Source organism: Ranitomeya variabilis, chromosome 5 (genome assembly GCF_051348905.1).
Source record: "Ranitomeya variabilis isolate aRanVar5 chromosome 5, aRanVar5.hap1, whole genome shotgun sequence".
In the NCBI taxonomy this organism is placed as follows: domain Eukaryota; kingdom Metazoa; phylum Chordata; class Amphibia; order Anura; family Dendrobatidae; genus Ranitomeya; species Ranitomeya variabilis.
In genome coordinates this window covers 76,055,936-76,083,010 of record NC_135236.1, presented here as the reverse complement: position 1 = coordinate 76,083,010, position 27,075 = coordinate 76,055,936, and the positions used below count along the sequence as shown (strand labels likewise).

The following is a 27,075-nucleotide window of genomic DNA, read 5'->3' as shown; positions in this document are numbered from 1 at the left end:
ACAGGTGCACCACTGATGCTACCACAGGAACAAGCCTCTCAGGGCCCAGATGTTTGACTGCAGTTAGCACAGAAATAGCTGCGGAAGTCAGAGACCTATTTCCCATCCCATATGGTAGAAAAAGTGATGGACCATTCCTGAATTGCCAAGGGAGATCCCCAGAATGCAGATGACCAGGTGAGACTCATGTGGAGATACATGGCAGTGGAGAGCTCACTGAGCAGTCAAGGGAATGTGACATCACCTTACAGAGATACTAAAAAAAAAGGGATCCAAATCCTCGCTTTTCGGCCTCTTAAAGAACCAGGAGAGGATGGAGCCGGTTCCAAGGAATCCCTCTTGTGCCGTTGTCTGTTGGCCGTTTTATACCCCGGGACATATGGCTGCCCGTTATGTGGCCACCACGGAACCTATGACCTGCAGCATAAGCTGACGATGCTCATATTATGCATATCCTATTTGCAGTGCTACCTGGTGAGGGAAGGAAGGAACAAAAGGAAAGCTGCCTCTACTGGATGCTGTGAGGAGGAGACAAGCCGGGTCCGGGTAGGATAAATCTTTTATTCCACTTAGCGTTTCAAGGACGGTCCGTCCTCTTCGTCAGGTGTATACAGGCCATAGATCACCATCAGCCTTTATGCATGCAGGTGGCGACACCACAATGCATAAAACATGACCGATCAAGGTCACTCAATAATAAAACAACTCATTCACCGAAGAACGTTGAGAAAAGATATTATGAACAACATGGATGAAGTCCAAATATTTGTCAATAATCTGAATAAGAATTCCTGGGGTCTGGGGTTCACCTTTACCTATTCTGACACGTGCATAGAATCCTTGGATTTAGTTATCGATAAGAACCATTCTGGGGTGATTTGTAAGCCCACCAATTTTAAAAAAGTGGATGTAAATAGCTACTTGGATTTCTTGAGTAACCATCTGCCAAAATGAGTGAAAACGTGACTTACAGACAGTAGTGGTACACAAGAACTTCACGGAGTTCCTTCATGAGTCATGTATGTTGAGGAAAAGATTTGGGGAAACCGGTTACCCCAAATGCATCTTAAAGGATGCTTTTATGAGGACTAGAAACTTTATTTTCCCCTGAGGAAGCTGCGAAATACGTGGGGTCACCCATTGATCTCTCCCCTGGCACTATGGATCTTATAATACACGCTTTTTAATTATTATATTCTATGCGACTGAAATATCCCTTCCTCCTTATATTATACCTTGTCCATATCTTGCACACATGTATAATAGCTGACTGACATTGCTGCTTTTTTGTGCTTTTCATACGCATTTATATTCATATGCGTGATAAATGCTGTTATTATTGTTTATTTGTGGTTTGAATACTTACTATGATATATTTAGGAATAATCGGGCCTTTTACAGCCTACTGTAGGATATTTTCTGGCTTTGGATTGGATGATTATTGGGTTATATTGGCATGTTATTGATTGTATTTTTATCTTGAGGGATCTTATATTATACATTGTACTGTATAGCGGTGTATAAAGTATATGTCTATGGGGTGGTCTTATTTTTAATTGATCGTAATCATGGAGTTACATGGTGTTTAACCCCTTCACCACCTTGCAATTTTCCGTTTTTGCATTTTCGTTTTTTTGCTCCCCTTCTTCCCAGTGCCATCACTTTTTTTTTAATTTTTCCATCAATATAGCCATATGAGGGCTTATTGTTTGCAGGACAAGTTGTACTTTTTAAAGGGAACCTGTCACCCCGTTTTTTCAATATGAGGTAAAAATAGTGTTCAATAGGGCCTGAGCTGTGCTGTACAATAGTGCCTTTATTATCCCCTGATTCCCCACCTTTGCTGCCAAAATACCTTAGTAATGTCGCCGTTTTCGGCTGTCAATCACGCAGGTCTGGTCAAATGGGCGTTGTGAAATCGCTGTTTCTCCCCAACCTCTTGCTTTTCTTCCCGGCGTTGGCGTAGTGTTTCGCGCCTGCACATTACAGTATCTTCACTGTAACCTCGGTGCAATACATACTGCGCATGCGCAACAGCCAAATGCACAACGCAACGGCAAAAAAAGAGCGCGATCTGTGAATAGAGCGCGCTCTTTTTTTGCCGTTGCGCGGCGGTTTACATTCCACAGCATGTCACTTCTTTGTGCAGAATCGCGGCGATTCTGCACACATAGGAATGCATTGATCCGCTTACTTCCCGCATGGGGCTATGCCCACCATGTGGGAAGTAAGCGGATCATGTGCAGTTGGTACCCGGGGTGGAGGAGAGGAGACTCTCCTCCAGGCCCTGGGAACCATATTTGTGTAAAAAAAAAAGAAGTAAAATAAAAAATAATGATATACTCACCTCTCAGCGCTGCACGCGGCCGTCCGGTTGCAGGGTTGCTCTGCGAGCAGGGCCTGCGATGACGTCGCGGTCACATGACCGTGACGTCACGAAGGTCCTTCTCGCACATCATCTTTGGAACCGGACCGCCGCGTGCAGCGCCGAGGAGATCAGGACGTCAGAGGGTATATATAACCATTTTTTAATTATTTTTAACATTACTATTGATGCTGCATATTGCTGCATATGCAGCATCAATAGTAGGAGTAAACCCGCAGCGGAAACCGCAAGACAAACTGCGATAAATCTGCAGCGATAACCGCAGCGGTTTTGCCCTGCAGATTTATCAAATCCGCTGCGGGAGAACCCGCAGAGGACCCTCCCTACGTGTGCACATAGCCTTAAGGTACCGTCACACTAAGCGACGCTGCAGCGATAGCGACAACGATGCCGATCGCTGCAGCGTCGCTGTTTGATCGCTGGAGAGCTGTCACACAGACCGCTCTCCAGCGACCAACGATGCCGAGGTCCCTGGGTAACCAGGGTAAACATCGGGTTGCTAAGCGCAGGGCCGCGCTTAGTAACCCGATGTTTACCCTGGTTACCAGAGTAAAATGTAAAAAAAACAAACACTACATACTTACATGCGTCCCCCGGCGTCCGCTTCCTGCAATGACTGAGCGCCGGCAGTAGCAGGGCACAGCGGTGACGTCACCGCTGTGCTGTGGTTTCACTTTCACTTTGCGGCGCTCAGTCAGCGTGGGAAGCGGACGCCGGGGGACGCAGGTGAGCATGTACTGTTTGTTTTTTTTACATTTTACGCTGGTAACCAGGGTAAACATCGGGTTATTAAGCGCGGCCCTGCGCTTAGTAACCCGATATTTACCCTGGTTACCAGTGTAAAACATCGCTGGTATCGTTGCTTTTGCTGTCAAACACAACGATACACGGCGATCGGACGACCAAATAAAGTTCTGGACTTTATTCAGCGACCAGCGACATCACAGCAGGATCCTGATCGCTGCTGCGTGTCAAACTAAACGATATCGCTAGCAAGGACGCTGCAACGTCACGGATCGCTAGCGATATCGTTTAGTGTGACGGTACCTTTACACATAGCGAGGCTGATTTCACAGATCAGCTGCCTTGTGCAGCGAAAGATGCTCTGTATATTGGAATTATTTTAGCACTGTATACTTATGTGTTACTGTGTATTAGCTGTGTGTATTCTGTATTTGTTGCCTGTATTGTGTGTTTAATGTCTCTATTGTGTATCTGATGTCTGCACTATGTATTTGTTGTCTGTATTGTGTATTTGTTATGTGTATTTGAGGTGTTATTGTGTTTTTGCTGTCTTTACTGTGTATTTGTATGCATTGTGTTTTTATTGTCTGTACTCTGTATGTGATGTCTGTATTGTATATTTGTTGTGTGTATTGTGAGGCAGTGAGGGGGATCATATACGAGGGGCGGTATGTGTCCCCCAGGATGCGTATAGAGACATATTAAACCCGCTGGAGTGCATTGTGATTATAGCAAAACATCTGTGAATTACAAGATAAAGTAAAAGTAAATGTGGATTTGGTCAAAGTAGTAGTGATGAGCGAGTATACTGTACTCGTTGCTCGGGTTTTCCTGAGCACGCTCGGGTGGTCTCCGAGTATTTGTGAGTGTTCGGAGATTTAGTTTTCATCGCCGCAGCTGAATGATTTACAGCTACTAGCCATCCTGAGTACATGTGGAGGTTGCCTGGTTACTAGGGAATCCCCACATGTATTCAAGCTGGCTAGTAGCTGCAAATCATTCAGCTGCGGCGATGAAAACTAAATCTCCGAACACTAACAAAAACCCGAGCAATGAGTATACTCGCTCATCACTACAAAGTAGTTGACCAAGTCATATTTTAGGAAAACTCGACTTTGGCTTTTATTTTTAGAGGGATTTGCAGGTTTGGTAGTGGGGTGAATTCCTCCCTCCACTCCGGGTTTTGAGTATGGCTCTATGTCCATGATTCCCATTTGATTTCTCAGGTTTGTCTTGGGTGTGTCAGATGTGTTTTTTGCAAGCTACAGAGCAGGAGGCTCTGTGCACCCAGACCTGTGTGAAGCTAACACAGAGCCAGGGACTTCAAAGCGGCTGATACACCCAAGAGACACGGTGGTGCCATTGCCCACGGCAACGGGTTGGAGCACAGAAAGTTTTTGAGAACCTGGCTGTGAACCGGAGGATATACTTTTCCTGTTAAAGTGAGTTTCTGGAATAAAGACATTTTATGTTGAACTTTCTTTGGTCCCTGCCTATCTGTCACACTGTGTAAACCCCGCTGCACTACAGTATTTTATGTTTGTGTTGCAGTTTTTGATGTTTATATTGTGTATTTGTTGTGTGTATTTGTGTGGATCAGTGTTGTTGAAATTAATACTCTTGGCAATGTATTTTCCCATAAGGAACACCCCAGGTGGACAGGTTTCAACTGAGCTATCAAACTAAGCATACTACCCAGTGCTAGCTTTGGCTGCAGGACGTTGCGCTACAAGGCGGTTTGTATTGACAACATACAACACTGATTCAGCATGGCTCCTTCACAGGAGCCACATTACTACGCGGCAGAAAGGCCTGGGACTCTACTACCGTATTATGATAAAAAAAACTTGGTGGAGAGTGCAACTAATCGAATTCAATATAGTGCTGAAAGATGCATCCCCTAGGTCAGAAGGCACCCAACAAGCTCCTTGGGAAGAACCGGTGGTTGACCTGAGTATGACCAATGCTCATGACGTATCAGGATCAAAGCACAAGGACGTTTTGGTGCTGATATCGTTTGGTCGAAAGGGAAGATCAAAAGCTGCAGAAATATCATAAAGTTCGGAACTTGGAATGTATGAACCAAGCCAAACTCGACATCATCAAAGCCGAAATGGACAGGACAAGGATCTACTTCCTCTGAATTAGCAAACTAAGATGGACTCAATCTGGACATTTCCAGTCAAACAAACATTAGGTCTACTATTCTGGCAATGATAACCGAAGAAGAAACGGTGTCGCTATTATTCTCAACTGAAGATTAGCCTATCATGTCCTAAAATACAATGCAGTCAGTGATATAATGATCTCGATGCAACTGCAAGGATTGCCAATTTATGTCACAGTTATACAAGTCTACTCACCAACAAAAGATGCCGAGGAGGAGGACACTGAACTATTCTACGATCAAGTTCAAGAAGAACTCAACGTTGTTGGAAACTTTGGAATTGGTGAGCGAAACAAGACTGGAGGAAGATTCATTGACTTTTGTATGACAAATCAATTTTTCTTCATGAACACCTGCTTCCAAAATCACAAACGGAGACTCTACACATGGACATCACCGAATGGAGCCTATAAAAATCAGATCGACTACAAATGTATTCGCCAAAGATGGAGGTCGTCATTCATTACTGCGAAAACAAGGCCAGGAGCTGACTGTAGAACTGATCATGAACTTTTGACAGCAAAGATTAGAATCAAGCTGCGTAAACAGACTAGATAACAGGTCTTTCCAACTTCAATTTGACCTACATTCCTGAAGTTTTTTGGAACAGTCTGCACAACTGATTTAGAGCACTGGACACGGATGAAAGAAAGCCTGAGGAATTATGGACAAATATAAAGACTACTATTACTGGAGAAACCAGAAAGACAATAAACAAGAAGAAGAAGAGACCCCCCCAGACATGGTTAACAGAACAGACCCTAAAGATCATCAAAGAAAGACGAACAAGCAGGACGCAGCCAAAATCAGTAAAAGACTAAAGAGATCCATTCGAGCAAACAAAGAACTTTCATACCAAAAGACATGTACGCACACAGTATGATTCCCCCACAGCCCACCATATACAACATGATGGCCCCCACACAGTATCATGGCCCCATAGTACATTAGCCTTAACACACAATTTGATGGTCCGCAAAGCTCCCCCACTCTTCTCAGTGATGTGTCACAAGCCCACACACAAATACTGACTGACATATAAAAAAATAATATTTACCTTGCCCTTTTCCCCTAATGGGCTACTCCAGTCTGTACAAATTGTGGACTGAGGCTCCGCGAACCGGGCACAATCTAGAGGTGTTATTTCACCTGCTGTGCTGAGACTCAGAAGCACAGGGTGAATGATGGAATAGGAAGCTGACGACTATCTGTTCCACCAATGTATTCAATGGTGTCCCATGTTGAGGTTACAAGTATCCTTGTATACGAGAGACAGTTAGGGTGGATGACTGCATGATGTGGTCTGCCGGTCGGATAGAAGCAGCCAAAAAGCTGAATGTGAACCACGGGCTGCAGATTGCCCAGGTCTGGCCTATGGTCATCATATATAGCTATACACTACAAAAGACTTTTCAGTTTGGAACACTGTGCTTTATTAACACTGCATAATTCATACTAGCAGACATCATAGGTAAGAAGGGACTCAATAAACTGTTACACCATGGGTTAAACACTATACAGTTAGACAATATGGAGATACAGTTCCATGTCGCAAAATACATCATAACGTTGTTTAAATAGCAATTACCTAAATTCCAATTTCCTGCCTCAAATTTCACGGACCCCCATAGATAGCAGCAAACTCACAAGAATATGCCCTCCTATTGGGGATAGCAACATATCTGCGTAATAGAGAATTACTGTCATGAATCCCCAATGACTAGGGATAGCACAGGACAAGCAAAGTACAAATAAATAACGGACGAGCTCTAGGGTGATGGAACCTGGGCTGACCGCTGCCCTACGCCTGACAAACGCAACTAGAGATAGCCAGGGAGCGTGCCTACGTTGGTTCTAGACGCCACGCACCAGCCTAAGAGCTAACTAGTACTGCAGAGAAAATAAGACCTCACTTGCCTCCAGAGGAATGAACCCCAAAAGATATAGTTGCCCCCTCACATGTATTGACGGTGAAATGAGAGGAAGGCACACACATAGAGATGATATATATAGCTTTAGCAAATTGAGGCCCGCTGTAAACTAGAAAGCAGAAAGATACAAAAGGGGACTGAGCGGTCAGCAAAAAACCCTAATCAAAAAAACCATCCTGAGATTACAAGAACCCATGTGCCAACTCATGGCACATGGGGAGAACCTCAGTCCACTAGAGCTACCAGCTAGCATAGAGACATAATAAGCAAGCTGGACAAAAAACCAAACAACTGAAAATCAGCACTTAGCTTATCCTGAAAGATCTGGGAGCAGGTAGGCAGGAACCAAACAGAGCACATCTGAATACATTGATAGCCGGCAAGGGAATGACAGAAAGGCCAGGTAAAATAGGAAACACCCAGCCTCTGATGGACAGGTGGAAACCAAAGGCCGCAACCCACCAAAGTCACCCAGTACCAGCAGTAACCACCAGAGGGAGCCCACAAACAGAATCCACAACAGTACCCCCCCTTGAGGAGGGGTCACCGAACCCTCACGAGAACCCCCAGAGCGATCAGGGTGAGCTCTATGGAAGGCGCGGACCAAATCAGTCGCATGAACATCGGAGGCGACCACCCAGGAATTATCCTCCTGACCATAACCCTTCCACTTAACCAAATACTGGAGTTTGCGTCTGGAAACACGAGAATCCAAGATCTTCTCAACAACATACTCCAATTCTCCCTCCACCAGCACCGGAGCAGGAGGCTCAACCGAAGGAACAACGGGCACCTCATACCTCCGCAACAACGACCGATGGAACACATTATGAATAGCAAACGATGCTGGGAGATCCAAACGAAAAGATACAGGGTTAAGAATCTCCGAGATCCTATAAGGACCGATGAACCGAGGCTTGAACTTAGGAGAAGAGACCTTCATAGGGACAAAACGAGAAGACAACCACACCAAATCCCCAACAAGAAGTCGGGGACCCACGCGGCGACGGCGATTAGCAAACTGCTGAGTCTTCTCCTGAGATAACTTCAAATTGTCCACCACCTGATTCCAAATCTGATGTAGCCTGTCCACCACCACGTCCACTCCAGGACAATCCGAAGACTCCACCTGACCAGAGGAAAAACGAGGATGAAACCCCGAATTAAAAAAAAAGGAGAGACCAACGTGGCAGAACTAGCCCGATTATTAAGAGCAAATTCGGCCAGTGGCAAAAAAGCAACCCAGTCATCTTGATCAGCAGAAACAAAACACCTCAAATAAGTTTCCAAGGTCTGATTAGTTCGCTCCGTCTGGCCATTCGTCTGAGGATGGAATGCAGACGAGAAAGACAAATCAATGCCCATCTTGGCACAAAACGTCCGCCAAAATCTAGACACAAACTGGGATCCCCTGTCAGAAACGATATTCTCCGGAATCCCATGCAAACGAACCACGTTCTGAAAAAATAAAGGGACCAACTCAGAGGAGGAGGGCAACTTAGGCAAGGGCACCAAATGAACCATCTTGGAAAAGCGGTCACACACAACCCAGATAACGGACATTTTCTGTGAAACCGGGAGATCAGAAATAAAATCCATGGAAATGTGCGTCCAAGGCCTCTTCGGAATGGGCAAAGATAACAACAACCCACTGGCCCGAGAACAGCAAGGCTTAGCTCGAGCACACACTTCACAAGACTGCACAAAGGTACGCACATCCCTAGACAAGGAAGGCCACCAAAAAGACCTGGCCACCAAGTCTCTAGTACCAAATATTCCAGGATGACCAGCCAACACAGAAGAATGGACCTCGGAGATGACTCTACTGGTCCAATCATCCGGGACAAACAGTCTTTCTTGGGGACAACGATCCGGTTTATCCACCTGAAACTCCTGCAATGCACGTCGCAAGTCTGGGGATACGGCGGACAATATTACCCCATCCCTAAGGATACCAGTAGGCCCAGAGTCTCCAGGAGAGTCAGGCACAAAACTCCTGGAAAGAGCATCTGCCTTCACATTCTTTGAACCTGGCAGGTATGAAACCACGAAATTGAAACGAGAAAAAAACAACGACCAACGAGCCTGTCTAGGATTCAAACGCCTGGCAGACTCAAGGTAAATGAGATTCTTGTGATCAGTCAAGACCACCACACGATGTTTAGCACCCTCAAGCCAATGACGCCACTCCTCAAATGCCCACTTCATGGCCAAAAGCTCCCGATTACCCACATCATAATTGCGCTCGGCGGGCGAGAATTTTCTAGAGAAGAATGCACATGGCTTCATCACCGAGCCATTAGAACTTCTCTGTGACAAAACCGCCCCCGCTCCAATCTCGGAAGCATCAACCTCAACCTGAAAAGGAAGTGAAACATCTGGTTGACACAACACAGGAGCAGAAGAAAACCGGCGCTTAAGTTCCTGAAAGGCCTCCACAGCCGCAGGAGACCAATCAGCAACATCAGCACCCTTTTTAGTCAAATCAGTCAAAGGTTTAACAATACTGGAAAAATTAGCAATGAACCGACGATAAAAATTAGCAAACCCCAAGAACTTCTGAAGGCTCTTAACAGATGTAGGTTGTGTCCAGTCACAAATAGCCTGAACCTTGACGGGATCCATCTCAATAGTAGAAGGAGAAAAAATGTACCCCAAAAAAGAAATCTTCTGGACTCCGAAGAGACACTTTGAGCCCTTCACAAACAGAGAATTGGCCCGCAGAACCTGAAACACCTTCCTGACCTGTAGAACATGAGACTCCCAGTCATCAGAAAACACCAAAATATCATCCAAATACACAATCATAAACTTATCCAGATATTCACAGAAAATATTGTGCATAAAGGACTGAAAGACTGACGGAGCATTGGAGAGTCCAAAAGGCATTACCAAATACTCAAAATGGCCCTCAGGCGTATTAAATGCGGTTTTCCACTCATCACCCTGTTTTATCCGCACCAGATTATACGCACCGCGAAGATCTATCTTAGTGAACCACCTGGCCCCCTTAATGCGAACAAACAAATCAGTTAATGGCAATGGATACTGATATTTGACTGTAATCTTATTTAGAAGGCGATAATCTATACAAGGCCTCAGGGAACCATCTTTTTTTGCCACAAAAAAAAAACCTGCTCCCAGAGGGGACGAAGATGGACGAATATGTCCCTTTTCCAAGGACTCCTTAATATAATTCCGCATAGCAGTATGCTCTGGTAGTGACAGATTAAATAAACGACCCTTAGGGAACTTACTGCCAGGAATCAATTCTATAGCACAGTCACACTCTCTATGAGGAGGGAGCGAATTGAGCTTAGGCTCCTCAAAAACATCCCTATAGTCAGACAAAAACGCAGGGATCTCAGAAGGAGTAGATGAAGCGATTGAAATCGGAGGTGCATCACCATGAACCCCCTGACATCCCCAGCTTAACACAGACATTGTTTTCCAGTCCAGGACAGGATTATGAGTTTGTAACCATGGCAGACCAAGCACTAGTACATCATGTAAATTATACAGTACAAGGAAGCGAATCACCTCCTGATGAACAGGAGTCATGCGCATGGTCACTTGTGTCCAGTACTGCGGTTTATTCATAGCCAATGGTGTAGAGTCAATTCCCTTCAGAGGAATGGGAACTTCCAGTGGCTCCAGACTAAAACTGCAGCGTTTAGCAAATGACCAATCCATAAGACTCAGGGCAGCGCCCGAATCCACATAGGCATCGACGGAAATGGAAGACAGTGAAAAAATCAGAGTCACAGACAAAATGAACTTAGGCTGCAGAGTACCAATGGCAAAAGATTTATCAACCCTTTTTGTGCGTTTAGAGCATGCTGATATAACATGAGCTGAATCACCACAATAAAAACACAATCCATTTTTCCGCCTATAATTTTGCCGTTCACTTCTGGACTGAATTCTATCACATTGCATAGTCTCAGGTGCCTGTTCAGAAGACACCGCCAACTGGTGCACAGGTTTGCGCTCCCGTAAACGCCGATCAATCTGAATGGCCATAGCCATAGACTCATTCAGACCTGTAGGCGTAGGGAACCCCACCATAATATCCTTAATGGCCTCAGAAAGACCATTTCTGAAGTTTGCAGCCAGGGCGCACTCATTCCACTGAGTAAGCACCGACCATTTCCGAAATTTTTGACAATATATTTCCGCTTCATCATGCCCCTGAGAGAGGGCTAATAAAGCCTTTTCAGCCTGAATCTCCAGGTTAGGTTCCTCATAGAGCAATCCCAATGCCAGAAAAAACGCATCCACACTGAGCAATGCAGGATCCCCTGGTGCCAATGCAAATGCCCAATTCTGAGGGTCGCCCCGCAGGAAAGATATTACAATCTTGACCTGTTGAGCAGGGTCTCCAGAGGAGCGAGATTTTAAAGAAAGAAACAATTTACAATTGTTCCTGAAATTCAGGAAGGTAGATCTATCTCCAGAAAAGAACTCTGGAATAGGAATTCTAGGTTCAGACATGGGAGTGTGAACAACAAAATCCTGTATGTTTTGAACTTTTGCCGCGAGATTACTCAGGCTGGAAGCCAAACTCTGGACATCCATGTTAAACAGCTAAGATCAGAGCCATTCAAGGGTTAAGAGGAGGTAAGAAGCAGCTAGACAGCAATTAAGGGCTAGGCAGCAAAACTCTGAAGGAAAAAAAAAAAAAAATTTCCCTTAAACACTTCTTTTTCTCCTGCTTCAGCCCAAACAATTAACACTTTGTGGGCCGGCTATACTGTCATGAATCCCCAATGGCTAGGGATAGCACAGGACAAGCAAAGTACAAATAAATAACGGACGAGCTCTAGGGTGATGGAACCTGGGCTGACCGCTGCCCTACGCCTGACAAACGCAACTAGAGATAGCCAGGGAGCGTGCCTACGTTGGTTCTAGACGCCACGCACCAGCCTAAGAGCTAACTAGTACTGCAGAGAAAATAAGACCTCACTTGCCTCCAGAGGAATGAACCCCAAAAGATATAGTTGCCCCCTCACATGTATTGACGGTGAAATGAGAGGAAGGCACACACATAGAGATGATATATATAGCTTTAGCAAATTGAGGCCCGCTGTAAACTAGAAAGCAGAAAGATACAAAAGGGGACTGAGCGGTCAGCAAAAAACCCTAATCAAAAAAACCATCCTGAGATTACAAGAACCCATGTGCCAACTCATGACACATGGGGAGAACCTCAGTCCACTAGAGCTACCAGCTAGCATAGAGACATAATAAGCATGCTGGACAAAAAACCAAACAACTGAAAATCAGCACGTAGCTTATCCTGAAAGATCTGGGAGCAGGTAGGCAGGAACCAAACAGAGCACATCTGAATACATTGATAGCCGGCAAGGGAATGACAGAAAGGCCAGGTAAAATAGGAAACACCCAGCCTCTGATGGACAGGTGGAAACCAAAGGCCGCAACCCACCAAAGTCACCCAGTACCAGCAGTAACCACCAGAGGGAGGCCACAAACAGAATCCACAACAAATTACTATTTATACAAATCATTAATATAATCATCAAAATAGCGACAAGCTGGATCGTTACTTGAAGTGTCCTTTCTATGTACATGATGCGGGTAATATAATACACAGACGTAAACTTCGTATTCAGCCATCGCTGTTAACATGTCGTTAAAAGTACATAAAAAATATGTTTATGAGAACTACATACCACATGTGGGTATAAAGATGCAGTTTTAACTTCACCACAACCACATTGTACCAATACGTTTTTACAGTTACCACATGCATTTAGCAAACAAGGAACATGTAGCATATGTAGTTCAGAAATTGCCTTACTTTAGGGTAAGGCCAAATGGAGCAACTGTAGTGCAGCCATATATAAAAAAGCAATGTAGAAACCCACCAACACAAACAAGATGCATGAAGGATGTGTTGCTCAGTAATAGCTTTACTAGTTCACACAGGGTAAGGCCAAATGGAGCAACTGTGGTGCAGCCACATAAAAAAGCGACATATGAATCCAGGCTAAGGGTGAAACCAAATGGAGCTGCAGCCATGACGTCCCAAAAAACTGCACCGTCAGGCCTTACCCTTAGGTTGGGTTTATAAGTTGCTTTTTATTTGTGGCTGCACCACCATCACTCTATTGGGCCTTACCCTTAGGTTGGGTTTATAAGTTGCTTTTTATTTGTGGCTGCACCACTGTCACTCCATTGGGCCTTACCCTTCGGTTGGATTCATAAGTTGCTTTTTATATGTGGCTGCACCACCATCACTCCATTGGGCCTTACCCTTAGGTTGGGTTCATAAGTTTCTTTTTATTTGTGGCTTCACCACTGTCACTCCATTGGGCTTTACCCTTCGGTTGGGTTCATAAGTTGCTTTTTATTTGTGGCTGCACCACCATCACTCCATTGGGCCTTACCCTTAAGTTGGGTTCATAAGTTGCTTTTTATTTGTGGCTGCACCACCGTCACTCCATTGGGCCTTACCCTTAGGTTGGGTTCATAAGTTGCTTTTTATATGTGGCTGCACCACTGTCACTCCATTTGGCCTTACCATAATTAAACTACCTAAGCAATTACTGAGCGACATGTGAAACATGTCCCTTGTTTGGATCAGTGGGTCCGCACGATGCTTTCTATATTGAAGTATTCCATGTAATTAACCACAACTTGCCTACATGTGACTATACACAGGACTCATGCGCACAGAGACATAGGTGCTCCATGTGCTGCAGTCTGATGCCTGCAGCACCGTAATGGAAGATAGAATCTAAATAATATCACAGTTATAAGGAGGTAGATAGACTCTGGTGCTATACCAGGGTCTTGTGCTGAGCACTAAACTGCCCATGTGTACAAGCCCCTATACTGGAGCTCTACATAATTGCCGTGCATGTCTAATGCAAGTATAATAATGGCATATATCAGATAAAATATATTACGCCCTAGGGTTATATTACGCTGTACTGCAAAGTTATGCAACACATTCTGTTTTTCTGTCTTCTAAACAACGGCTTTACACGTTAAAATGCAACCTTGCCGTTGCATGTGATATTGTGATGCAATGAAATACTTTTTCATGAAGCCCCAGACTTAAAGGGAATGTGCCATCAAAAAATAGCATTCTGTTTAAATCAGTTTTTATAGTAAATGTATAAAAATAAATACTTGCTACTAGGACTTATACTAGACTCATACTTCCTTTCCTGTACAGGAGACTTTTCAGCAGTTCCAGGATCCACCTTTCATCATAGGTGACGTCACAGTTCACCTTCTCCCCCGCCCTTCACGATGACCTTCGCCCATGTTAGAGCATCCATAGTTTATACTTACAGTATATATATAAAAAAAAATAGATCTGAGTCAGTCTTTTGTTGGTAATGCCTAGTGATCAGTGGGAAAATTGCAAGATTTACTCTTTTTTTTTTATATAAATATGTAATAAATATATATATATATATATATATATATATATATATATATATAGTATATAGATGTTTATGTAAATAGATATATTTATACTGTCTATAAATGTAATATATATATAGATGATCAAAATTAAAAAAAATACATTTAGCATAACATCCAGGTTTAAACAATAGTGAAGTAGATATTTAATTTTTTTTTTTCTGGTTTCAGGAAAAACCGGTTATTCATTTGGTAAAGAAAAGTTAGACAATTTTCCAATAAACTTTGTGATTTAGTTTCTCACAGTTTTCAAGATTTCTCCTTATGGTCATCAGATAAGAACATTCTTAGAGGTTAAAAAACATGCCCTAGTTATGGCTATACAAGACACAGCTGTGATAACTGTGTGTGATCAGGTCCATCCTATAGGGGTTGTCCAGGTTGGTGATGAAAGTCTGCAGTCACTTTACGTGACTGTAGATTTCTGAATTCTCAAAGCGCGCACAGTATGTGCTTTCAGGATTCTCTGATGTCGGCAATGAGAGCTGGTGGTCATGTGACTGCTTTCCGACTAGACGTCTGCTGCCTTTGTCAATACAATTGAATTGAGCAAGGTGGCACAAGTCTAGTCGGAATGTGTCCAGAAGTATGCAAATCGTCTCCGGCACTGGAGATTCCTGAAAGTGTGTGGTGGAGGGTTCGGAAGTCTGCAATCACATAAAGTGACTACTGAATTTCATCACAAACCTGGACATGTACATTTTACAATTTACAGTAAAACATACATTTACATTATCGGTTGACTTGGCCTAAAACCATGTTTGCCAACTCTCCTGGAAAATAAAGGAGGTTCAGAGAAAAAGGGCAGATCGCCCGGACTCCAGGAAGAACTGGCAAATCTGGGCGCCACCAGGCAAGCAGCGACCTCCCTACCTTTTACACTGCCGTGACACCGAGCCCCAACGTCCATAGGCCAATTGCGGGGTGATAACAGCATGTGCATAAGCCCCCAACTGAAGCGACAACCTCTGAAAAACATACCACACTCAGAAAACAGGTCGGATCCTGTCACTTTCCTGGGGCATATGACTATCACTCCATTAATAGTAGGGAGATAGAGATTCCTGTGCACACTGAATAGGTTGGGGCTCTGCTTAGGTAGAAGAGCTTGGGATTTTAGGCGGAGATGTACTTAACTAACAGGATTACTTGGTAATAAAGACCAACCCTGTTTCTCTAGCTTACGGACTCCTGATACACTTTGATTTTGTCCGATTTAAGGAACTTGTCCATTAAAATAAATATATGGGACATTTGGTTACACAAAGCTGATGTCACATATGTTGTGTTGACCTCCTCTAAGACTTTTGGTTTCGTCCTCCAGGATTTTTTAGATGCCGACTGTGGACTTGATTGATGAAGCTGAAATAATCTTCTCCCGTAAAGGGCACTGCTTGGGCATCTGCGTCCTGCCAAGACAGGAAACCAATGGTGGCATTAGAGAGTGAGACAAAGCAATGCATTTCACACCAGTCATTCATTCAACCAATGGAAACTCTTGAGATGACGGTCTTACCTCTAACAGCTAGAATACTACAAAGTCTGATCCATGGCATTGCGGGAGATATAGTATTTTTGTCGACAGCATTGGTGATAACTTGTTGGTCGGTGGGTATCTGACTACTGGTACCTGCATTGATTGGCAGAACGGGGAACTTTTATCCCTGAGATAATGGAGTAGCAGTCCTCATGCTTGACTCCTGCCCCATTCATTCCCTATAAGTTTGTTGAATGATGTGATCGGCTTTTTACTGAAGCAATGGTTGGGCGAATGATCTGCCACTCCATTTTTTAATGGGGATAAAAGTTCCCGGTCAGGGATAAAAATTCCCCATTGTTTCGATTGTTGCGTGTCTGAGAAGTCAGATATCCACCCATCAGTAACTTATCACCTATTTGTAGAATAGGTGATAACGTGTTTTCACTGGGCAGCCCCTTTAAGGGTGATTTAATTAAAGAGTTTGTCCGGTCTTGTGATAAAATTCTTCAGTCACTCTAGGCGACTGCGGACTTCTGAATCCTTTCACTGAGCACACCATAGGCTGTCAGGTTTATCCAGTGTTGGCAGTGAGAGTGGGCAGTCACATGTCAGGATTCTCCGGTGTTGAGGCTGAGAGCGGGCAGTCACATGTCAGGATTCTCCGGTGTTTAGGCTGAGAGCGGGCAGTCACATGTCAGGATTCTCCGGTGTTGAGGCTGAGAGCGGGCAGTCACGTGTCAGGATTCTCCGGTGCTGAGGCTGAGAGCATTAAATCACAAGACCGCAATTATGCGATTTGCATAAGTGTAGTCACATGCTGACTAGACATGCTCGACCTTGTTCAATTCATTTGTATCAAGCAAGGCCACACACGTCTGGTCTGAAAGTATGCAAATTTACTGCCTGCAGAAGTGACTGCAGAACTTTTATCACAAAACTGGACAACCCCTTAAAATGTGTTTTTATACACATCGAGAGCTAACAAAAGCGGTAGGACTTTAAAAGAAAACGGATTGTCAGGTTGCTAGAAAATGTCTGGTTGTGGGAGACTACAAATCCTATCATGTGATGACCACTTTGCCATATACCAGTGTTGGCACAGTCTGAAGCCTTATGTTTTGGCTGACTATACAGATCCTGCACTTTGCCCAGTTGTAGCTCCATGTGACTCATACTGAATGCGAGAGAAAAAATATTGTTGATTAATGTAAGAAATAGATATTCCCCCGAGATTAATTGCACCATGAATCAGCATGCAGAGTCCCTATGGGCCTGTAGTGGATATATAGAGACTCCTTGTATGTGGAACCCAGGGAGGTGTATTGGGCCTTGAAGTTGTGTCAGGATGCCTCCAGAGTCGTGCTCCATCTTGTTGAGGCTGGAGACGAGTGGGTTAAAATCTGCACTGCCAGAGGTCCAAAGATGAGCAGTAGAAGGGAAATGCAGTTTATTGGTCAATGCGTTTCGAAGTGACACACTTCATCATCAGGACAAATCACGATGAATCATTCCCGAATCCTGCTCATATTTGGACCTCTGGCAGAGCGGATTTTAACCCACTCATCTCCAGCCTCACCATTTTCTCTACATCGTGGATCTGCTGCTGCCTTTTATGATACTTATACAGAGGTTGTGACATCACAACCCACCTCCCCCAGGTGAGCATAACTTTGTGTCCCTGCTTCCACTCGGGTAAGACCCTACTGTGTTTATTGTCTTTCCAGTTTTTCTTGCTCTTGCTCCATCATGTGCCAAATTACGTATGAAATTTCCCCTAAAAGTATTGCTCTTAAGGGGTAATATTTACCACACATGGCACCCACCAAAAGGTTATATGGCTGCATACGGTAACATTTGGGCTGCTGGTTGCGTTACATCCCCTTGTCAACATTTGTCCTTACAGAGCTGCTGTGTGTGCCCTCATCCAAAGACTCCAATGAAAACACCTTTGAGCCCTAAGACTAAATTCAGAAGTCCATGAAACCCAAGTAGGACCATGATGTCCAAACTGGCTGTGAGCCGTCTGACCCAAACTCAAAAGCCTTATAGACAGATATGAGGGTATTGCTTTCAGATCAGGAGACCCCAGGCTGATCCATAGATCATGGTCATCCTTAGACTGTCAGGGGTGTAACTATAGTGGGTGCAGTGATTGCGGTCACAACCGGGCCTTGGAGCTTAGGGAGGGCCCAAAAGGTCTCTTTGGCCTATATGAGAAGTCTACATTCTAATAAAGATCCATGGATAATTTGGGGTCATGTTGGGGAATTTACATTGGGGTCCACAAGATTCAAATTACGCCGCTGAAGGCCGTGTTTCATGGATGTCTGAATTCGGCCCAGCACCATACATAGGAGAATATGGCCGGTAGTGTTTTATACAGTATATATCATGTTTTAGGTGTGTTTTCTTCTGGTTTTTTCACACCTCTAGGTGAAGCATTCCTGTGCACGACCATGGAGAAGTGGTTATGTAGGTAGGTTAGTCTACTTGGTCGACTATTTCATAGTCCAAAGAACAAACCCCTTATGGGGCTTTCTAGTTTTGTATGAAGCTTGTTGACATGAGCCATGTATCTTCCACAGTGATTTTGCCATACAGAGCAACCAAACTGAGATATACGTTTATTTACCAGCTCGAGAGCGTCCATGTTTCCCCATTTTTGACCAGGCATATTTTTATTTTTTATGTTCATGTAGTTTTAGGAACTCATTACTCGTTTGGTTTTTCAAATAATTATTACATCTCTTTTTTTTTGTGATATGTGGAGTCTAATCTTCACGTCCTTTTTATATCCAGAATTTTATATTGTCAATATCAGGAGAAAATCCAAAGAAAAAAAAAAGATAAATTTTCTGTTCACTAAAATAATTACAAACTGTGTTCCCCTTTCCGTAACTATTATTTTTTAGATATTAGACATGTAAAAGCAAGAAACGGATTTTGACTGGCGGTGATCTTTTTCTTCTTATATTTAATTTTTTTTTTTTATTTAGTTTTCCATTTATTTCACATCTTGTGCCCCTCTTCTCATAACATTACACAAGACCTATGTGGAGCATTTCACCATTTAAATATATTTAATTGCTGATTTCTCTGTAAGGCCTGGATCAAATGGGTGAACTTAAAGGTCCGTATATGAACCTCAATGCCCAAAGTGACCATAGGTCTCCCGACACAAACTTATAGCCTCAATATGTGTCTGAAAATTCCGGACGGTAGACCCAATGTCAGTCCGGGCATTTCGGCCCGTATATGTACTGTGAAATTCGCCCATCTTACCAGCCAAACTGGGGCTGGCATATTAGCGCTAGTTAAGGGACAAATTCACCCTTCTTCCTGCAAGGATGAGCTGATCTGGGTCTGCTAAGTCCCCACAGTTCCTGCTCCTTCCCCACAACTGGTGGTCACTGTGACAGGAGGAGATCGTACACAACGATGGTAATAAATTATCTCTACCTTCTATCTGGGGAGTCTGGCTGTGTCTGACAGCTGGCTCTCAAATGTTGTTGCTTCGCAAGTCATACATGGACCAATGTTTTAAAACATTGGGTGGTCCACAAGTAGTGTAAGGGATAAGTAAAGCCATAGCAACCAGTCCTTCTTTACTTTTAAAGGCCCTTTGGAAAAAAATAAAAAAAAAGTAGTGACCTGATTGGTTGTTATGGGCAACTAATTCTTCTCGAGGTTTGCTAATTCTCCTCCATTTTGTATATATTGAGTTCTGACTGCAAATAGTATGTCCATGGACACAATAATTGTAAACGTAACCCAAGATTTGTTCAAGATGACGAATGGAACATTACAAGGTCTGACCACATAATTGAGGTGTCTCTTTCACTACAAATCACACAAATGTGGAGAAACCCTTTAAGTCAATTGTTTAGAAAAGGTATTTTAACGTTATATATATTACTTTTGCGATGGTATTTTGAATAATTGACCCATTATATATGTTTTTCTCACTCATATTGTCCAAATACGTGGATACGGACCACAGGCTCATGGGAAGTTGTGTAAACCAAGATTGTAGTGGATATAGTTGTTTGTTAATTTGGTATACTAAGGTGTTTGTCATTTTTTTCCCCCACAAAAACGCCCATCTTGCCATTAAGCTGTATCTGTTACTGCAGCTTACCTATAATATGTCCAATTTATTTAGGATAACCCCCTATAATTTGCTTCATGTTGAAACGATAAGTTATGAGGGATGTGACTGCACACCTTTGTAATGAAACCACAAGGTTAATAGAGCTAGAAATTATTTATTAAGTAGGAGAACAAAATTCTCGTAAGATACGGAAAAGAACACATCTTAAAAGGATCTTGACAAATCATCTCCTCTTCCAAGAAATGGAGAGTTAGGAGGTCAGATGAAGACAATGGCTATGCTTTGTTCTGAATGGGGGACACAAACAACACGGAAACGTTACATACAACACCTTGTCACGAGTGTCACGAGTCATTATTCCAAAAAAAGAGATTCAAATAATATATACAGTTCATGGGGATGATTGGGTTAAAGGGGTATTCCCATCTTGTAAAGTGAGGCATCGCTTTATGATCAGGGTCCTCAAATGAATGGGGCTGGCTGCATACTCAGCACTTAGCCAGGGCCGCTTCACTCGGCGGGTCACCAAGACGTTGGACATCCACGGGTCACCAAGACGTTGGACATCCACGGGTCATCAAGTGATGTAATGTCCTAGTAGTTTGACATCACTTTACAAGACAGGAATATCCCTATCATGTACACAGAACATACAACGTAAAGGGGTTCTCCACATTTCATTTTTTTTTATCTACTTAAAGAGGATCTATGCTCTTTTACTGTCCGGTGTCCCTCAGGATGATATCACTTCAATGTATAAGCTAATAGGTTATCTGTTTTTTTCTACAATAGGATGCCAGATATTAAGGAGTTTTTCCAATTTCGGAAAACCCATCCCCCAGCTTCTGTTTGCTTTAAAAATAAAAATAAAAAAACCTGAGCTTTAGTCACCCTCCCTGGTTCGGGCTCTGAGTCTCGGCTGTTGCTTCTAGTGTCCATTATGGTCTGCAGATGTTGACACTGTTGACGTGAAGTTAGCGCTGCAGACAATAACAATATTGGAGCAAAGGCGGAGATTCAGCTCTGGAAACCGGGAGGGTGAGTAATGCTTAGGTTGTGTTTTTTTTTAAGAAAACTGCAGTCAGGGTAGAAGTTTTTTCCAAAACCCCAAAATCCAAATGACTGGCATAAGTATGTAACTTCCCAAACTCAGTCCCAGGAGGAAGCAGAGGTCTGGTGAGTATTTGGCTGAGATGTGATAGACAACCTGGTGTAATGTGAAGAAGAAGAGCTTTCAGCTCGGGCACAAGTTGATGTCTGAGCACAGATAAGCAATGGCTATTCAGATATAAGTCGTGGGACTCGTTTTGACAAGTGTGTTACTTCAAGAAATGTTTTGAAACAATCAGATGTCACGCTGAAAAACTCAATGGACACCTTTCATTAAACGCAGCCAAAACCTGAGGGTTGTGGTGCTCACGAGAGTGTGACAACCCCGTCATTCAGTTATGGTGACAGGAGTCGATCCCTCGCCAATCATAGGCCAAGCCAACATCTTTCCACTCCCTGATTCTTCAGTTTCTATTTGAAGTTTGCTCTGCTGATCTGCATTTTGGGAAGTTTTGTCTTAACAACAGGCGTAACACATAGGGAAAAATATAGAATTTCAGTGCTGCTAGTCATGTGTCTATAAAGACTGTTCCTGAAGTTAACTAGCAGAATAGTGCTTGCAGCTCTGAAGTATAAGAATAACTTAAACTCGGATAAATTAGTACAAGTTATTCAATTTTTTATGTTGTTGAATGCTAGATAGAAGCTCAAAAATAGTGTCCAAATGTAAACCCGCGATCCAAACCAGCAAAATAAATTTCTTTAATATTAATACAAAATATGTCAATTTCATAAAGAATAAATGAACCAGGCTGGGGGGAGGTAGGGACATTTTTTTTTACATTTATGGCCCATATTGCGTATTCGTTCGTATATTCTACGTTGATCGAGTAATTTTTATAGGCCATCAAAAAATACCCGGTGGTCCAAGGATAATTCTTAAGAAGGATGTTACTATGCAGCCAAAGCAGAGCAAATATTAATTACCAAGGTATAGAATTATTCTTCTCAATTATTATAAATTATATAAATAAATTCTTAAACTTAATAAAACTAACGCCTTTTTAACTATAAAAACATTCTGGTTGTTAAAGCATCCAGCCAAAAAAACCCCCCATAAAATGGCCTCTACTTATTTCTTATCCACTAGTAATAGGCAGTTGTCATTATATGCCAATGTTATATAAGGTGAAGCTCAAGGTGTCCGCTAGCTAATGTTATAATTCCCCTTCATCTTTTACAAGGTAAAGGGAGTGAGAAACTTTCTGTTGGATAAATGTTGATGCTGCTGTGATCACAAGACTTTATTAACTATCGCATGTGCTCTCCTCCATACAGGTTTCCTCAACAAAGAGACAACTTGACGTTCTTTGTTTGGGTGAGATCTTAAAGTTCTTTTATCTATATCTGTATCTCTGTTTCTCTTTTTAATGTAATGTGCGACCTATAAAAGTGAATAAGTCTAATGAACAGCAGAGATAACCCATTTGTTAATTCTAGATTAAATTCTTGAATTGACACACTGTGAAACATATAACAGGAGGACTTAAGTGGAATATCAGGAAATAAACAATGACTATCCTGACAGACATATGAGACACATAAAAGGATAGATGGATTACAGAAATAGAAGTATAATTGTGGATGTTATTCTGATTGCTCACCTTCAGGCCCCCATTGTCATGGGACACCCTGCGACTGGGCATAGTGTCTGGGTACGATGGAGACTGGATGAACTCTGCCCTTTGATCGTCCAATCTACGACTTTGCGAGTGAGCCAACATATCCATCAAATGGTTCATCTCAGGAGGTGGGGCAGCGGTAGCTGTGGAAAGAAATACAGTTACCATTCCCCATAGATCAAAGCCATGGGTATTGGGTATGTCTATGGAGTGTGGGAGAAAACTAGAGCATGCGGAGGAAGCCCAGGCAAGCATGGGAAGAACATGCAATCTCCTTCCAGATCTTGTCCTTGGCGGGATGTGACCACATTGCTGCAACACAACAGTAATAACCACTGAGCCAACATGATGCCCATAATGTTATACAGCCCCTACAGTGTTGCTGAATAGGACTATTGGTTATTGATTCCTACGAGACAATGGACGTTCAGGAGATCCTACTTGTTTGTTGGAACATCTCTGGTTTTCTTGCCCAGAAACGTCATTGTGTGTATTATGATTCAGTAGACCTAGGGATGGAGCACTGACCAATATATTGATGGTATTTTTTTCCTAGGGTCATGTTGTGCATCACTGGTATAACCATCTGTGTTCATGCTGTTCAAGTTACTACCTGATGATTATGAGTAAACTACCTTATGAGGTTGTTTACCTTGGACAATCGCTTTTAATGAGGTGGGTAAGGTTCCTAGAGGTGTCCTGTTGCTGGGACCCCAGTGATCAGCTACTCTGTAGAGGAATCCAGAATAAGTGTTCAGTTCCACTGTAGCACCACAACAGGGGAAATAAAGAAACTACACAGATCTTATTAAAATCAGTAGGCTCCCTGTCTAACACACGGATATGTCGGGTTCTCCAGAGTGAGATACCCTCTGATCTCTGTTCACGCTCATAGATGAAGATTCTCTTCCAATTTTAAGTCTCATTTAACGAGATTCTAAGGAAATAGTAGGATTTTCTGGTTTAGGACCCTCATCTATGAGCCAGAGCAGAGAACATTTCCAAAGACTAACTCGTGGCAGGACTCCTAATAACAATTGGCTATATATGCCACTTTACCTGTCTTTGGGCATCATTAGCAGTCCCAGATGTGGATAGTTAAGTGACTTACTGTTCTTTCCATCCTGGTCTCCTCGGCTGTGGACAATCTGGATGCTGCATCGCTGATCATCAATTCTTCCACCCTGGACATGGGAAAGGAGGTTGAAGAATCCTTCCTGTTCCTTTGGGACCTCAGGCTATGGAAGAGAAAGTCCTTCAATAAAATACAGGAACTGTCTTGGCTCTTCAGACCAAATTTCATAGTAAATCTAGTGATGGATACTCTGGTAACAATCCCACCAGAAGACATGATCAGTAATGATAAAGTTCTGACCACCTCAGCAATCATCACTGACTTACATAATAGAAAAACATCAAATATTAACATGGAAAAATCATTCTCTTTATATATATATTTCCAGCAGTATTCTAAAAGTGAAATATATCACAATACCCATGTTGTCATGGGTAAAAAATGAGGATGAAGGGGGTTGTCAGCTCTGGATGATGTTATCGGAAGGGCCCCCAGACCATAATTTGATTCAGCAATCATCTGCACTCTTTGGAGGAATCTGGAAATTATCTTCAGGTTCCCCACAGCACCTCCGAAGGAGGGAAACAAATAATTATCCAGATTACATTGAAATTAATAGGTTGCACATGTAATACATTGAAAAGTTGGGTCATCGTAGAGAGATCAAAACTTTTTATATAGCTGCTCTCATTTCTGGATGATAGGTCATAAATAGTAGTTTCATATTCTCTAAAATTATAAAAATTGGAAATAGGTTTTCCAAACCATTCATCTAAGTTAACATAAAAAAGTAGCTTTCCTCTTAACTCTGGCTACATGATCTTAACCTGAAAATGTTGTAAATTGCACCTGATATAGTGATCATCCTCATACAAGTTAATTGGGATTGGATCATCCAGTAAATTCTGATATTTTTAGATTACACATATCAGAAACAGCTTGTCCCAAGAGGAGACACTCCAATCCAGATAGAAGAGAGGATTAGATACACTCTTCTGAAGAGTAGAAATCAATACAATGAAACTTGGCCATCAAATACCTCAGATCTGGTGAAAAATACTAGTTCCCATTGCTCAAATCTTTCCCTTGATATTGGATAATAAATAATCATTTCCTATAATGAACACATAAAGGAGCTTGACATAATTTAATTATTCATCACAAAATATCCTACAGTACTTCTTTCGTGCTGCCCCAGTTTTCTGGAATGCACTACCCCAGACAATTCAGTTAATTCTCAGTATCCACAGTTTCAAGTATGCCCTAAAAACACATTTTTGTAGTCTGGCCTATCACCTTACCTCATTAATCCAACTAACTATTCCTTGTTCTCCCCTCCATGTCGTCAATACCACTCTGTATCTGTACTTGCTGGCTGGTGACCGGTTCATGCAGCATTATGTGAATGTCCCTATTTATTATATTGATGGCTGGACATAACATGACAAGCACTTTATTTTTACTTTTGTGTCCCCCCTATTTCTTCATAGATTGTAAGCTTGCGAGCAGGACCCTCACTCCCCTTGTTAGGCATTGACCTATATGTTACTCTGTTATATCTTATATCTTAAAGCACTGCGGAATATGTTGGCGCTATATAAATATATATAAATAAAAATTATTATTTTTTGTTTGTACAAGTCTATTCTGAATTATGAAGTGCTGCGGAATATATTGGCGCTATAGAAAAAATATTATTATTATTATTACTATCCTTGGTGACCCTAGCTTATTTTTAGTTAAGAAACAAAGGACCCCAAACTAAGCTGGAACAGAGAACAGCTGTAAATAGTGTCTTTTTTTTTTTTTTTTTACATAGAACTACGCACAGACAGTCTAAAGATTTCAATGGTGATCATGCAATACCTCAGTTTCCCTGTGGGAGTGCTGCAGGGAAATTAAACACTTGCAGCTAGGTTGCTCTTAAGATCATACTTGATCACTAGGAGATAATGCAATTGGACACCCTTTGATTAGCTTATTTTAGGGAAACCAATTTTAGGCAACCTCTTTAAATGCTAGCTGTACCATGTTGCATGTTTTTCATCCCACCATACACAAGCACTGTGACTTCCCCCCTCGCAAAAGGACCTTAAATGATGCCTCAGTTGGAAATAATGGCGGACTCTATTAAGACCGAAGAATATAAATCTCATCCTAAAGGCAGAGACACGTAACTTAGATGTATAAAAGAACCACATATGTACATTAGGATTATCCCCCGCCCCCGCACATCATAAATACTCATCTTACCAAAGTCCCCGATTCAGAATCAGTTAAAGAGTTCTTCCTGGCCTGGTCGTCCTCGGGTGCACCATCTACTACTGGCTCCATCCTGGTTCCCCCGTTCTCTGCTCCCGGTGAGCAGATATCTGTGTGCCCATCTCAGCGTGCAGCCCTATTAAATGTCCTGCGGGTCATCGTGCCCTCCCTTCCTTTGTACAGATCATTAAATCATCTCATAATAAGGGAGGCCCCATCTGCAGGAAGGAGCCGGTTAATCCCCCATTAAGATTATCTGGGATAATTGTTAGTGGAGCAGGGGGTATATGTTGGTCTGTGTGTTTACATATTTCTGCGATTATCGGGATGTCACTGTTTGTATGACCGTTTAGTCAACCAGCGTGAGTATACATGTATGGGTATATAGATTCATGCATTAATATGTGACCCCCTGGGTACATCTACTGGTAGATCACAGCCTGCAGGTTCATTGTGTGGAAAATGGCATATGAATCGGGATCTATAATATAACGCTGGGAGCGTCACTCTGTCCGAAGCCTCTATAGACTGCGCAAGCGCAAGCGCCGGCGCAGTCTGGACCGCACAGAGCGACGCTCCCAGGAGATCGCGGTATGCGTAAGCGCTGAACGCACACCGCGATCTCCACCGGACAAGCAGGGACGAGCCAGGAGGCGGAGGGTGAGTATACTTACCTGACCCGTTCCACCGACGCGCTTCCGGGCCGTGACTGTCCCCCTGCTCCCGGAA

At 42.9% G+C, this 27,075-nt stretch overlaps 1 protein-coding gene across 4 annotated transcripts; it reads right to left on the bottom strand.

The window, feature by feature from the left end:
• Nucleotides 1–13,056: 13,056 nt before the first annotated feature.
• PCP2 (Purkinje cell protein 2) lies at nucleotides 13,057–26,475 on the bottom strand. Of its 4 annotated transcripts, none has more exons than XR_013215144.1 (5): nucleotides 26,338–26,469; nucleotides 24,121–24,247; nucleotides 22,992–23,152; nucleotides 15,560–16,095; nucleotides 13,057–14,546 (listed from the first exon to the last, which is right to left on the bottom strand). XR_013215144.1 is itself a non-coding variant. In XM_077260801.1 (5 exons), exons 2-5 carry the CDS (start codon nucleotides 24,168–24,170, stop codon nucleotides 15,985–15,987), a joined length of 399 nt encoding a protein of 132 aa, XP_077116916.1. In that variant the 5' UTR covers nucleotides 24,171–24,247; nucleotides 26,338–26,475; the 3' UTR covers nucleotides 14,701–15,984. The 4 variants fall into 4 exon arrangements, 3 of the variants coding, with proteins under 3 accessions (XP_077116916.1, XP_077116915.1, XP_077116917.1); XM_077260801.1 differs by lacking the exon at nucleotides 13,057–14,546 and adding an exon at nucleotides 23,662–23,738 and having other exon boundaries at nucleotides 14,701–16,095; nucleotides 26,338–26,475; XM_077260800.1 differs by lacking the exon at nucleotides 13,057–14,546 and having other exon boundaries at nucleotides 14,724–16,095.
• Between the last annotated feature and the right edge of the window lie 600 nt (nucleotides 26,476–27,075).